The sequence below is a fragment of the Pempheris klunzingeri genome, chromosome 18 (genome assembly GCF_042242105.1).
Source record: "Pempheris klunzingeri isolate RE-2024b chromosome 18, fPemKlu1.hap1, whole genome shotgun sequence".
Taxonomy (NCBI): domain Eukaryota; kingdom Metazoa; phylum Chordata; class Actinopteri; order Acropomatiformes; family Pempheridae; genus Pempheris; species Pempheris klunzingeri.
The window spans coordinates 6709545-6725310 of NC_092029.1; the positions used below are offsets into that span (position 1 = coordinate 6709545).

The window sequence follows — 15766 nt, forward strand, 5'->3', positions numbered from 1 at the left end:
TCAACTTAAACAGAGCATTGCCATTCCCAGAGGGAATGTTTTTACATTTATGTACTGCAGACCTCAGTGCTCTTACCCTTTCACATCTGAAATGCCACATAACTGATTCCAAAATGAGAGAAATGTATTTTGCATTCTGCCAGACTCAGCAGGCTCATTGGGAAAACAACGCTGCATTGTTGGCACATTGAGTTGAGCTGACGTAGAGGTCTGAGTTTAGGAAGAAACTAACCCCAATCGAACTACTAATGTTAGTAAAGAAGTGCCAGTTAGTTTGAACTTTTAGCCAATATCAGAGCATCTAAAGCAATCAAAATTGTTGACGCCTGAGGGTGAAAAGATGCAGGTTTGACGCAAATTCAGCCTAGTAATTTGTATTCTGAATGTGCAGCTCAGAATAGATCTTGACTTAATATTGATAATGAAAGCTCCATCAGGCAGTCATTTGAGAACACCTGTTCCTCATCGTGTGAATGTAGAAACACTGCCACACTGCTGCACTGCTGTTCATTCTCTCCTGTCACCGCATATGAGGCAAATCACACATCACACCTCACCGCTAATACCAGAGAGAGGGCCTGGTGAGGGGTAGTCTGTATGCGTTTATGCTGTGTATCTGGCAGGTTCTGCAACTTTCATTTGTTGAGGGTCAAGCACAAGGTCAGTGCAGCATGTTGGACATTCAGTGTGCAGATGACAATGCCTTGGACCTCAAACGGATCTTGAATGCTACGAAGCCCAGGGTAATGTATCGAATACAGAAAAGTTCTACATCGGCCAGTAACCCGCTAACCGAATAAGTGAAGAAGATTTGCTGCACATACCAAACACCTGTTGCCACTGCGCCCCCGAACAGGTTAATCTGGCCCTGCAGTAGAGGAAGTCAGAGGACAAAGGAGCTGCTCTTCAGGAAATGAAATAAATCTCTACCATTGCTTCCAGAGGACAAATAGTAACTCCAAAAGATGAGAACGATCCCCTCCACCAACCAGGCTACTGCTGTCACTGTCCCTTTCTACAACACAAATTATGATGTGTGTGTGTAGTTTGGGGTTTTCTCACCGAGGCACTGCCTGTGTTTATTTAATTGTACTTTCTTAATTCTAATCTATGCCTCAAATCTTACTGACACATCACTGGTTGCATTTTCTGTGGCAACTTCCAGATGTTATTTGTATCAACAAAAAGGAAAGAAACACTCCACCGACAATTTGGATGAATTCTTTTTCAAAGCTCAGGTTGTCTCTGGTAGTAGGACATTTGTGGTCTAATTGCTTTTATATACTGACAATGCAACTATTTCTCCTTTCTGTAGGCCTTTGTTTTTCAAGCGAGAGAGCTGTGGCTGGTTTTAGAGCTAGCTGGAACCTCACAGCTGATAGGAAGACGGATGACGGATGCCAAAGTCTGAGACATGGAGAAAAACAATGACTCATTTGTGGTATAAAAACATTTGTGTCTCCGCACTGCTATGACTAGTATTCTGTACAATTGGCCTTGCTTAAATAAGTCCTTCTACTTTGGACTTTGGACTCATCAAAAAATACTGTCTTAAAATGCGAAGCTTATTTTTTTTTCTCTCATGCCTTTGTACCCCGCTACCAACCTCCATTCCCCTTTTGGTTTCTTTTTCCCTTTCACATACACTTGAGTCTCTCTCACTTTCCCAAGCTGCCACCCAAGTGTGACTCTATTCAGGGGCTGGTCCCCAAACTGTCACTGTTAATCAATCATTAATGACAGGAGGCAAACTCAAACAAACTGCTATTACGACTGACATGAAAAGTGCCAGTCAAACTTTGACAGCTTTGACTACTTTGACATGTCTGGCGGTAGGCGCGGACCAGTGACTGACCACAGAAGTAAAACTGCTCAGAGGACTCGAGTAGTCTGTAGTCCCTTTTTGGAAACGGCAGAAAATAAACAGTGTGGGTGGTACAAAGCCCAGAGGGGCTTTATGTTTTATTTAATAAGAAAGTTAAACTCAAAAAAAGTCCTAAAGGCGGTGACGCACTCTTGAGTCACAGAACTTTGAAGAAGTTTAGTCATGGAGAAGTAAAAATGCCCACAGCCACGTGTGCAATAGAAATAGAAATCAGTGTCCATTCTAGCTGATGGGTGTGGACTGATTTCTTAAATTAAAGTTGCACCTGTTACACTCCATACAGTTGTGAATATAATAGATCCTACTAAACAGATTATATTAACTAGATGCCAGGACCATAGAATATCAGAAATATTAAGGTTGTGCTTGCAATTTTCTCCACATCCAAAAGATGTTTTTGTCACCTGTTCCATTATAGTTCATGTAAATGTCGACACCCTGTAACGATGTTGAGTCTAAATATGAGATCAACCTTATGATACCAACACAAGGAACTAGTGGCTCATGGTCTTCTGCACCCAAAGGATAAATAATTTCTAATCCTAACCTACAAGTGCATATCACAATTTACACATGAGGGTGCCATGGTGGTTTTACAATAACAGATACAAACACAAAATGATATTATTCCTCTCCAAAATGATACTATTCCTTGCAATAATGCCTTGCATTCTCACAGAATACATAAATAGTAAGCTCCTGCACCTGCTCTGAGTATACCTGCACTCCCAAGTTTTTTCACACCCCTGGCTTCTCATCTGCTCGAAGCCTGAGGCTACATCATATTGCCTCGGACGCATGGAGGCGCTAGATCACTTCAACCATCGACCCTGTCCCTGCACTGACTTATACAATTTGAAACCAGACTGCAACTCATTCAGATCCCCCATCCGTCTCTCTCTCTCTCTCTCTCTCTCCCTCTCTCTCTCTCTTTTCCCGTCTTTGCTTTAGCTGCATGTCGCTCAGTCAGTCAGTCATTTAGTGGCCACGGTCCGCTGCGCCTGCGTCCGCCTCCACAGCTCTCCAAAGCCGAGACGCGCCACCGCCGCCGTCAATGCGGGCATGACACACTGGCAGCAGTAGTGGGCTTCCGTCAGCCTGCTTTTAAGCAGATTACGAAAGGAGAGGAAGACAAATAAGAGTAGAAGAGAGTGAAGTGACTCATTTCTACCCCCGCCGTGCGTCGAGAAGAGTAGATGAGTCAATGGCAGGGGCACAGCCTGGAGTTCATGCGCTGCAGCTCAAGCCAGTGTCCGTCCCCGAGAGCCTAAGAAAGGGCAACAAATTTATGAAATGGGATGATGTAAGTAACGAGAGAGACCGGCGGCGACTCCTTTCTTTTTCTTCTTGCTCTGGCGGATGATTTCTGCACGCTTTGTTTGCATGCACTTACCTCTAGGATGCATTACTCAACCTATAGGCTACTCATGCAACAGTAGCCAGTGGATTCAATTGTCAGTGGAGACCGCACCGACAGGGGCTGGCTGCCTTTGGCTCGCTGGTTAATTGCATAGAACAGAAACGCAGCAGATATCTAGTGTCTTCTGACATGTGCTTTGTTTACGTTTAACAATTTGCAGTCAGTGGATGTGCGAGTGGGTGCACGCGTGTTTGACAGAGCGCGCGCGTGTGTGTGAGAGAATGTGTGCTCCGCTCATTGAATTAGAATAAACATTTGGATTGAGCCCCCCCCTCTCTCTCTGGAAACGTTTTAATCAATTAACCACAATTAATTAGTGTATCGGGGCTCGACACGCGTATTGCAGTGTCACCATCAGGCAAGAGGAGCAGAATAACGATGGTGCTTTTATTTTGTTTTGCCTTGTTACCACTCGTCCGCACCACTGACAGTGGAGGTGTAGTGAGATGACCTTGATTAAAATTGATTGCACGCCGCTGTTGAGTATCCAAAACATAACAGTAGTAGCTTTTTAACAGGCGGCTGTGGTGCACTGCGCCTTCCCCAACAACAAATCAACACATCCTCCTAATGATCCCGTGTAGAGAATTAACATTTAGCTGTTGCACTTCAAATAGAGTTTCAGCAGAGTGACCTTATTATACTGGATGGCTTATTTTCACCTCCTCTGCTGTCACCATAATAGCTCTTCATGTGCTGAAAGGGACTTTTCTGTGACATTTGTTTCTCACCTCTCCTGCCAGTCTCATTTGAATAACCTCATGCATTCCTCTGGTTTCTCCAAACCTTGATGCCTCTTTATTGTGTGAGTGTTTGAATGTGGGCACAGTCATGATTACTTTCATTCTGGGAAATGGGTTTGCTCTTTTTCTTTTTTTTTTTCCTCACTGAAAATGTGGCCACCTGCAAGCGTTGTTCGCAGTGAGTTACCTGCAGAGTTATTGTCTAGTGTGAAAGTATTCCTAAAAGCAGAATCTCATCAAAGATCACCCTGTTTGTAAGTCACACATTTAGATGAGCAAAGGCATGCGGGTGTTGGTAAAAAACCGTGTTGTGGTGATGATTTTATATAAGTGACATTCTAAAATATAACCTGATGAGATCATCCTAACAAATACACAGGAGATAATCATATTCATTGAGCTCAGGTGATTCTAGCACAGCACAGATGGCATTAATGGATGAGCGTTAGAAGAGTGTGAATGTGGCCAGTACAGATGGCGGAGAGGAAATTATTCACGCTTGCAAACCTACCACTCTGTCAATCATCAATCATGTGCATAAATAAGAGAACCCAAGTATTTACTTAACTAGTAATAACTAATGAGCGCTCACCCCTTCAGCCCTGTGGTTGGTATGTTGTGAGAGGGCGGTGTGTGAGGTGAGCGTCTGTTTCCCCTAACAGCCGTGTTTGTGTACTGTAGTTTGTACATGTGGGCCTATCTCCAGATCCAAAAGCCCACTAGGTCTTTCCTGTGAAAACACACACCATGGAACACAGACGTATGCTCAGATACTTTCTCTGTTTCAGTTCCCATGCACTCCTTCCTTCCTCTCTGTATCATTCATGGAAAGAATCACAGAGGCAGACAGAGAGGGAAAAAAGCTATTATAAATTGCCAGTGAACGAAGGATTGAATTAAATCATTTTCTTCTTATCATGGCTTTTGATGTTGTGCCCCACTCTAACCTCTATGAACAAGAAATTGTACAAGCAATTCCAATATTTTAATGTGTGTGAGCAGTGAAAATTACAGACTTTGTGTCACATGAACATTCAGTGGTGACAGAAAAGAGGTAAAGTTATGTTTACTGTGTATGGATGGCACACTGTATGAACTGTCTGAGGTGGTGAGGAGAAGCATCGCAGGCTTCAGCACACGGTGCCTGGTGGTTGAAAAAGAACAGAGGAGCGATCAGAAAAAAAGCTCTCGAAATGTTTCTGAGAGTCCCAGACCTCCCCAACCTCCCTAACACAGACACTCACACACACACACATTGTATTTTTTTGTTGCTGCCACTTGCAGCAGCTCATGAAATGCCTGCTTGTGGTTTAAAACGCTGCCTGCATTGTGCCATTTATTTGTCAGTTCAAATGACACATTTAGCACCAATGGGTGTCATGATGCTACTTTCTGTTAAGAGAGAGTGGAGGATAGGCAGACATCCAAAGCCTCTAGGAAAGGGACTCTTCATTTTAAATATCACTGACAGCAAATGGCATGGTATGAAATATGTGCAAGATGATCCTGGGTCCATGTAAACAGATTGTTATAAGCTTACGCTTGTATCAGGCTCTTTTGGTCTGGTGTGTATCGAGTAAGATGGTATCCGGCTCCACGGGGGAGCCTGAAATCCCTTAAAAGTAGTAGAATATATCATTAGCATACAGAGCAGAAATATGCTGAGTGCAAATCTCCTCTCTCTAACACACCCCCTCAGGTGATCGCTAATAGTACAAACTCTTCACCACAAAAATGGCAGCGTCTCCTGCCTGAGCTCGGTTCCCTCAGGGTGCTTGTACTCTTGCAAGTCAGTCACTAATCTCATTTTAATTCAGCAAAAAAGCAGGCCGCTGCAGCCTAATGTCTTCCCATTAATGACAAATCCTCAAAATAGTTAAATGACAATAAAAAGCAGGAGCAGTGCTGCAGTGGTAGTAATCTCAGTGAATCACTCTGAACTCTAATCCGCAATGTTACAAGTACTTATGTTTTTCGTAAATGTGCAGACCCATGAGAAAATCTTTGCTGAGAGTCCATAATGGCTTAATGTGTTTGTAGTGGTGGCCATGGAGAGTAAGGACATTAAGAAAGAAGCTGGTGAAAATGATTGCTCTCACATCATTAGCCAGATTCCCACCGCTTTCCAGCCATCTTCTTTCTTTCTCCCTGACATCGCAAACAATCCATCACTTACCACATTTTGCCCACTGAGTGACTCCTCGACTTGGTTTATTTGAAGTACAAACAGCTTACTGTAAAAATATGAATCCAGATCATTATCATTTTATAGTTTTCGAGTAACTGATGTCTTCATGGAGGATTGGAATGAGATATTAATCTGCAGAAACAAAATTGAAGAAATTGGATTGTGGGTCGTAACTTGAGTGGAGAGCAGAGATATGGGGCTGCTGCTGGTATGAGATGCTACAGTATATCTAAGAACTGCGAACATGAGACTTTTTGCCTGCCCTCAGGCTGTAAATGCTGTGTGAGTGTGTGTGTGTGTGTGCTGCATGCGTTCAGTGGTATGAGCTGCGTCTTTTGTCATTCAATCAAGCCTACAAAGATTGTTCAATAATGCGAACAGAATCAAAATGATTCCTCTTGAGGCTCCAATAAATTTCTAGCCAGTATGAATGGTGGGTTGCCATAGCAAACGTCGCTATTGCAAATGTCTGTCGCAGTACTGCAAGTGATGCGACATTGAACGAGTTGCTCATTTAGTTTCCACTTACTTCTCTTTTTTTTTTTCAAAGTCTTTCTCTCTGTTCTTCTTATTTTTCCATTAAGGAGGTTAATTTAGAAGGAATTTCAGTATTGGTTCATCATGGAGCAGTTGTGCCAGGTTAGGTAAACTGTAATTGTCTTATTAAGACACAATGAAATCAGACCGCAGAGTACTAATAGTTGTCTGCACCTCAGCACAGACTCCTCCGCTGTCTGCTATCTCCCAGCTCAACCCTTTCATGATACCCTACACTGCAAGTCGCATAGGGTCGCACCCAAATATGACAAGTGTGCAGCAGATGCAGACCATTAGTGCTGTCTCCCAATGCTGTCATAGGGACATCATTAAAAGCCTCATGAAGACACTTTGAAGATTTTCTTGCTCTGTGCAGCATATTCGGTTTCCATCTCTCTAATCTCCCAGCCATGGCTGATTGAGGAAGACAGTATGCTACTGTTGAGCTGAAACACGGCCACTGTGGACACAAAGCAAAGGCTCTTTCTTTTTATAGATGCATCCAATAATATCTGGCGTTGCCATGTATGCCTCAGGGTCAAACTGTGTGTGTGTGTGTGTGTGTGTGTGTATGTGAGATGCTTGGAGCCATCTGTATGTGGGAACTGTGGGAAAGCATTTGTCTGTTACAAGCGAGAGAAAATGGAAACATCAGCTGTGAAACAACCTGCAGTTCATGATTGCAGTCGTCTCAAATATGCACGCACGCAAGCGCACACACACACACACACACACACACACACACACACCAGGCTCCTTAGTCATTTGTGGTGATGCCAGTTCATGGCGGAGAAAGTACCCTAGAAGGAAAAGATTGTGTACATGCTTGCAACACAAACAACCCTTTTAGTGTCATTTCAGATTCTGGTATGCATTTGGTATTACAAAAACTAGGCTTTGATCCTGAAAAATGAATTAATTGGTTTTCCCAGAGAATATTCTGCCATCCACACAAAAACACGCACTCATGTAAAAACACACACTCAGACAGCGATACACTTACGTAAGCAGACATGCACATTGACTCCAGATGTCTTTTTCTCTGTTTTCCTCCAGGATTCTACCACTGTGACCCCGGTGACTCTAACAGTCGACCCCAAAGGTTACTTCCTGTATTGGACCGACCAGAACAAGGTGAGTCACTGCACACCAGCTCGCCAGTCTTGGCTCTGCTCTTGAGTCTTGAAACATGCACTCGTAAAGCACACCTGAAACTCTTTTTGCACTCCTAACTTTTTCATTCTTATGTGGAAGACAATATTTAAACCAGAGAGACCAAATTTGGCACCACACAGTGGTTTATACTCCTTTAGCCCTGATTCATTCAAAGTTATCACATTAGCAGTGAATGTTTTCTTCTCAGTTTCAAAATGTTAAACATACAAGGTGGTCCACCTGGACTGTGTACTCACACATATCAGATTAGCCAGAATTACTGTTTTGCTGTTCTCCGTGGATGTTTTCTCCCAGAGCCCTCTGTGGCTGGAACCCATGTGATGCGCCAACGAGGCAGTCTCATTGAAATGAATGAGGAAGCTTGGGCTTTTCTGCAGTGCCACTGCTGGTCTGAATACTCTTAGTGAGTAAGGAAGTAGAGCCCAGAGAAAGTAAAGTACAAGGAGTTTAGGTGTTTGCCAACTTGTTCATTCCCTGATGACTGGCAAGGGAAAGTACCAGAATGCTTTCTTATTGTCTATAGTGAAAGTGAAAACTAACAACCCTTCTCATTTTGTGTGTCAGTAGAAGATGGAGAATCAAATAAGCAACTGCAGACACAATTGAAAAGAATGGAGACTTTTGTGTAAAAAAAAAAAAAACTTCATACAACATAATCTTTGCTCACAGTGACAGTCAGCTGTTAGAGAATTGTTTTCTATAGTATTTGAATTATTTTGCGATGGAATGTTCCTTTGCTGGTTTACAGCAAAGGTATCATCTGTCAGTTCCTTGAAGCTATCCAACGTTATCATGTGCTATTGTTATTGCACAATCCAGTACTCATTACCATGGCAACACCATTAAAATCCTGTGGTGGCCATGTCAGGTCTTCCACTTGTAATAATTAGTATAGTAAACCCAGGATACTTAGCAAATGATCAGAGGCTCTCTGAGAAGCATTTTCACACTTGCAAATTGCCAGACTGGAATTGAGAGACCTGAGCAGGATTTTTATTTGGCTGATTCCAACTTTCCGGATTGTTTTGTGTCTTTGTTTTGCCATTCCTGATGTGTTTGACCTTGTCTAAGTACATAGAATAAGTGGCTTTCAATTAGCTCTTCTCCTTGTCATTGATAGGCAGTTGGAGTGTGTGCTTGATGACACTGACCTGTCTTTCATTCATATTCTTTCTATCCATTGTGACTAAAGTAAAAGAGCAGTGCTGGAAAAGAGACAGAAATCTGAACTGCTGCACCTGCAGTGCTTAACTTGACACCTGTGAGAATATTGTATAGTGCATTGTGTGTTTTTTCTCTCCTCCAGTTATGGTAAAGACATTTATAAAAACCAGGAACAAGGTTGTGAAATTTAAGATACTAGATGCTATCAGACTCAGTAACCTTGTCAAGCATGTGACTTCCTTGCAGTTCAACCTTCAAGTGTGTACATAATTTGCAGAGGCTGTTCCTGGTTAGTAAAGTTGTTGTTTGCCTTGTTTTTTTTTGTACTTACAGCTTCAGCACTTCCTAGTCTGCCTATCCAGCAGCTCTATTCTTTAAAATCCAATCCAACTCCAAACAGCTTGATAGGCTTAATGTGTCCCTGTTCTATTTGTGTGTAGAACTGTATCAGCAATAGCAGTCAGAGGTAGACTAATTAATAGCTACCATTGATTTTATGTTTGCCCAGATGAGGGTATTTCACTGCTGCCATACCAGAGCACAGACAGGAGTGCTGACCGTGACTTTACCTCTTTACACACACCTCAATACACAAACGTGCACATACACCCATCATTTATGTGTGCACTTCTGTTTGGTAACAGGGAGAGGATTTTCTAATGTTGGCAACCTACTGCAAATGAATACACTACATGTGGAAAAAGAGGGGAAGTCTTCAGGGCACAAGTAGTTTTACTAAACAATCAATGAGGTAAGACTTTCTGGAAAGCGACACACAGACAGACACACACACCACCTCTGATGTCTGACTGGCTTTTGTGCGTGGAAAAGTGTGTGTCTGTGGTCAGAGATAACAAGCACTGAGTGTGATTCTCCACTAAGAGAATTGAGAGAGGCTCTTTGGCATCAATTTGTCATTATTTCCTGTGCCTGTGTCATAAGGCGAGGATTTTGAATGATGAGGCTTTTGTGTGTGTGTGTTTACGTGTGTGTGTGTGTGTGTGTGTATGGGTGTCTGTTCTGTCTCTCAGCATTGAGAGCAGTCATGCCGCACACATAATAACTCAAATTGATACCAGGCACAACCCACACAAAACTCTATTAGGGCATAAAGAAAGGCACCTCCGTGCCACAGTTGACATAAAACTGTGTTTGCACGTGTTTATAAAGACGTCTTGTCTCGTGTTTTTGCTCACGTTTATTCATGATGGTATTGCACATCTGTTCACCAGACCAATTTAAACAAGCTACGATGCTGTGTCCAGTTGTTATGTGTGTGTTTGTTAGAGACTCAGCCTGATGGCCTGCAGAGTAAAAGCATTCCTCAGATTCTTCAGAAGCACAGCAGAACTGTACTCAGTGTGCCTACTGGGCTCACTTTCAATCACACATTGTCACTGATGGACACTGTTTTTACCACTCACTGTATTTTCAGTTTTACTGTTTATTGTAGGCCTTGAACCCGTTTAACACTACATTCCATTTAAGCTGTTTTTCAAAAGAAAAAAAAAGCATTTATTCAATAGATATTTTTATTTTTTTGTGTTTCCTGCTGTGTAAAACATGATTTTCAGGCTAATAATAGCGTGTGTCACAGCTGTGGACTCAATTCACGTGACTTTGACTTGAGTCAGACTCGAGTCATGAATCTGATTACATTTGGCTTGACTTAACAAAATCAAAAACGACTTGCGGCTCGTCCTTGACTTCAACATCAGTGACTTGTGACTTAAGCCGGCAAATACATTGCACAAGCGGGGTGGAAATGTGTCTCTGGCGGTGGACAGCAGACAGACAAGATGCCACCTCTGACTATGGCACTCAAATACAAAGGCTCTTCTGTGGTCAATAGCAACATTCAAAACAGCTTCAAAACCACAGATGTAAACTTCAGCTGTCTGCTGCATTTGAAATTAAATGCTAAACAAACAGCAACAGTAAGTTGAAGCTCACATTAGCTAAGAGCTGGCGTTACGTCGTTAACCTTGCATGGCATTGGATTGCATGTAAACAAACCTGAAATCAGTGAAGCCTCAGCACAGTTGGGACTTCACTTTAGACCTTATAATAGAGACTTGAGACTTACTTGTAATCTGCAAAGCAGTGACTCTGTATACAGTATGTTGGTGTGTGCGAGAGAGAGAGGGGAAGGGTGATAGAGGGACATTGCTGTTAAGATTTGGCTTTTGCATCTAGTTATGAGTTCTTCTGCCGGAGTCTGGTCCAGCCGTGGATTACAGCCATGTTTTAAGGTCAGAAAGGCAAAGTTTAGTTTTGACAGCAGCAAAAACTCAATGTCAGATCTGTTTAGGCGTGATGTTCTTTGCCTTGTCTTCCTGGCTAACCTTTTAGTAGATGACTCACGACTCAAGGATTCATCGAGTTTCATATTCATGCCTTTGTTGTAGTCACAGTAAGTCGTGTTGACAATATGACCTCAACTTCAAAAAGATCTTGTTCTGTGGAAGACTTCTCAGAACTTGCATAAGATACTTGTATTGATTCTTGATCGAGTCCGTCAGAGTAATCAAGGTGGCTTAACAATGGATGAGACAAGTTCATGAGATGAGCTAAGACACCCTGGATCCAGTGATAAGCTTACTTTGATTTTTCACTCCCCTCCCTTCAGTAGTGGACGTTTGCCAAAACAGGAGCTTGAACAATGCTGCGTTTGTTAAAGACAGTTAATAGAGTCTGATATAGTTGAAAGGGATTAGATGATCTCTCCTTTTCCTCTGTGGACAGAAACAGGTGCAAACTGTGTGGAATCTAGTGTGATGTGATCTCTGTCTCCATTTCTGCGCTCACTTTTTAAACAGGGCACCGCAATGTAAACTCCTGCAGTCATAACTCTCCCATGTTTGTATGTGTTTGGTTCAGAGTCCATTTGGCCGGCTTTTTAAGTTTCTGCACGCTCTCTCCTTCACCTTAAAAGACCCACTGTTTTGAACACACACACACACATACACCCAATCACTTTCACAGATGGAGATAGAAGCATTTGACAACAACAATGATTATGGTGACGCTGACAGTGACGATGCTTTGATAATAATGATGGTGACCATGACAACATGAGTAACAATAGCACCAGTAGTACAACAGAAATGTGGGTGAATTCCGTGTAAATGTAAATGAATACCTCGCAGTGACCTCATGTCAACATATTCCCATCCTACACTAGAAATACATTAACAACAGTGGCATAAATGTTGGAGGGAAGTTACTACATCCTCTAGAGTATCACTGTGAATCAGCAAAAATTAGTTACAATGCAAACGTTGGTGGGTCTCATTAGTTAGGAAAGAGTTCAGGTGAGGCGCTTTTCCTTACTGGAGGAAAAGTACACTACACTCCTAAATAGGGAACTTGAATATTTCTATAGTTTCCTTGTTCACTGTTTTGAAATAACACTCCCCTTTGGAGTTTTGCATCAGGAACTTTGAAATGGACAAATAAATAGCTTTCTGTAAACTTTGCTGGTGACAGATGAGCAAATTTGTACAGCTTCTATTTTAAGAGTATGATTGTTTGGCTTCTACTCGCAAAGAATCTGCCTAGAAATGATTAAGAAAGAGCCCAAAAATGATCAGCAATATGAGTCTATGAGTTACTTGACCCAACCCATTATTGTAGTGACATTAGTCACCATTTCCACCCTCCACTATGGTGACTACTTTACATATACCAGTTACAGTGCCATGGTAACCAGAGATCAGCCTGAGGTATTTAGACTCAGATCATTTGACCACATTTACATACACGTATGTGTCAGGCTTCATGCAAGTAACAAACTGACATGCATCACAACACAAACACCAGCACCCAACCCAAGACACCCATACAACTATACACAATCACACACACGCACACACAAGCACACACACGCACACACACACACACACACACGCTCACATTCCTGTAATGCCCAACCAGGAACAGGTGCTTCTTTAGCAGGTTAAAAATATTTTTTCCTCGTGTCGGTTGAGCCTGCTCTGAAGGGGAGGAGACATGCTACACTGAGAGGTGGACTGACTCAGTCAAATTAACAGTCTTTCGGTTTAGTTGCCGTGGTTGCCATGCAACAGCACACACCTTGGAAATGTCACATTCCCTTTCAGCCCCCGCTCATATTCTGGAGAATGTTGTCACTTTAAAGCTGATATCATTGTTTCCTTGTGCTTGCGTGTGTGTGTGTTTGTGTAAATTTGTGTGTCTTCTCCTGAGCAGGCTGTGGTTGTAATAAAAGGTTAAATGCCTTCTCTCTGGGGATTTATATTTCAGCGGTGTGCCAGTTTCAGGACATTCACTGGACAAGCACTCAGCATATGGCACTGAATGATGTTCAGAGGTGAAACACAGTTCACCCGGGGCCAAAACCAGACTCACACTCACAGTTGGCAGCTGGTGCGTGTGGGACATTTCTGAATGAGCCTCGAATTGACCTAATCCAGAGCATGAGTAAGGCTGTTTTGGGTTCATATTAAGCCTAGCACACACTTGATGCATAAACACAAACACACACCCTCTTATCTGCGCTCTGTCATAGCGGAGTTCACACATCTGTTTCCCCCAACACAGCAATTTTCTGTGATTACCGAGGCTGCTGCTCCTCCACCTCCATCAGCACTATATGGTGGTGAGAGACAAGGCATAAATCTGCAGCCAATCTACTGAAAGTGAATTGTGACCTCTACCAAGTTATAGCCTGGCACACAGAGGCCCTATTTCATCTGTTCCGGTACTGAGAGATACACAGACAGAGAAAAGAAGAAGAAGAAGGAGAAGAAGAAGAAGGTGATTATAATGTAGAAATGACTAATGTCATATCCCGCAGTGGTATGGTATCAGTTCATTTACTCAATGAGTCACTTTCATGCCACTTTAGCATCTTGGTGATATAATTCAGACTGACATTTCATTTTGATTAGCTTTTAGGAGATTAGACTTCTGCTGATGTAAAATTGCCATACCACAGTAAAATGCCAACCCACGTAACGTACATAACTTTGCTATAATGATTATGATGGAAAGTGTGTCATTGATAAGTCCTGTAGACATATTTTTAAAAATCCAAACAATTACAGAATCTGAGACTTGTTTTTTATTTTAGTGCAACGACATTATCACGGTGGACGTTACTTATGTTTCATTCTGTGTGCATTCATTCATCCTCTGCTGCTCATCTTTGTTTCACATGCTGCATGCTTTGTCAAGTATGTGATTAATGACATGATAACACATAAAGGTAAATAATGGAAGCACAGTATTGAATCCGGGAAGTCATATTCCGTATTAGATTGCACAGGCTTGATTTTGGGTCACCAGTCTGCAGGCACACCTGTCATTTCAGTTCAATTTTGGTCAAAATCTGCACTGTAGTCATAAACTGACTTGTTACATTTTGACTTGACAGATCTGCCCTTCCAGCTGTCAGACTAAATCAAATGATGGATCGAATTCATGTCACAAAGTCAGTTTAAAGACTGTTGATGTTCTCTTGATCTAATCTCTATATTGTTTTTGTCAAGCGCTGGTGATTTCAGATGATAAGAGTGAAATTAACATAGTTAGCTGGCACAATCGCGAATGAGAGAGAGGCCACTGAACAATTTCAACATTGTTCAAACTTGCTGAAAGATTGGACATGATATGTGACTGACACACACAGCACTACTGATTGTCATTTTGATTACGCCACGTGAAATCTTCTATTATGATTCTTTAAACCAGGTTAAACAGTGTTGATAGTCACTCTCATGCAGTATTGCTTTCTAAAATACTGACATCTAGGTTCTCTGTCACTATCACGCTTAAAAAACAAAACTTTTGCTATTTTTTTCCCTCATAAATGCTGCAGAAAATCTTTCCACACAGCGTAAAAATGCTCAAATAAGGTGTTAAGACAGTACCATTTCATAGTTTACAATTAGCACTGGCTAAAGCTTATAGCAGAAGGTCAGGGCAGGGTCATTGATTGTTGTACTGAATCGTTATTGTAATTTATTGGTTTTCAGGAGCTGAACAAAAATGGCTGTCAATGCAACCCTTAAATAGTATGACAGTTAAATCAGCCACTCCGTGCTATAATATTTTGAACAGCAAGTGTCCCCAACAATGAAATGTAAAACAAGGATAGCCTTTTTCCATCTTCAAGTTTTTATTAGGTGACATGAGCAACAGCTTGGCTCAGAGCAGCCACTCTAAAACAAGAGAATGTAAACTGTTGACCTGTCTGCTTAGCGGGACAGGGCTGTAATGTAGAGAATCAGCGGTCTGTATGTGTGAGCTTGCATGGCGCTGTGGAGTGAATCCCTCTTCATCAGAGCTGAGAGTCAAAAGCAGAAGCGTTAAAAGAAGAAAAGCATTGCCAAACTCTTTTGGATTAGCAGGTCCTGGGTGACTTCAGAAGGTTTTGTTTGCGCTTGAGTTAACCCTGTTTTTCACTTTGAATTTCCATCAGGACTTCTTTTTCACCACATTGTGCTGGTCTACAGGGAGACAATACATGCTCAAGCAAGCAAGCATACACAGATACACACACACACTCACACAAAATAACACTGAGGAGGAGGAGGGACATGGTTCTCTTCGTTTCCTGAACAACTGGAGCCCGTTCACAAAACTTGGAACCACCGATCTGGAAAAAGGGC

General features: G+C 42.2%; 1 protein-coding gene across 1 annotated transcript in view; it reads left to right on the forward strand.

The window, feature by feature from the left end:
• Positions 1-3089: 3089 nt before the first annotated feature.
• plcb1l (phospholipase C beta 1-like) overlaps positions 3090-15766 on the forward strand; it is a 101397-nt gene continuing 88720 nt past the window's right edge. Inside the window, exons 1-2 of the mRNA XM_070848842.1 lie at positions 3090-3188; positions 7830-7907. Coding sequence (XP_070704943.1) covers positions 3090-3188; positions 7830-7907 — 177 coding nt within the window. The remainder of the gene's footprint in view (positions 3189-7829; positions 7908-15766) is intronic.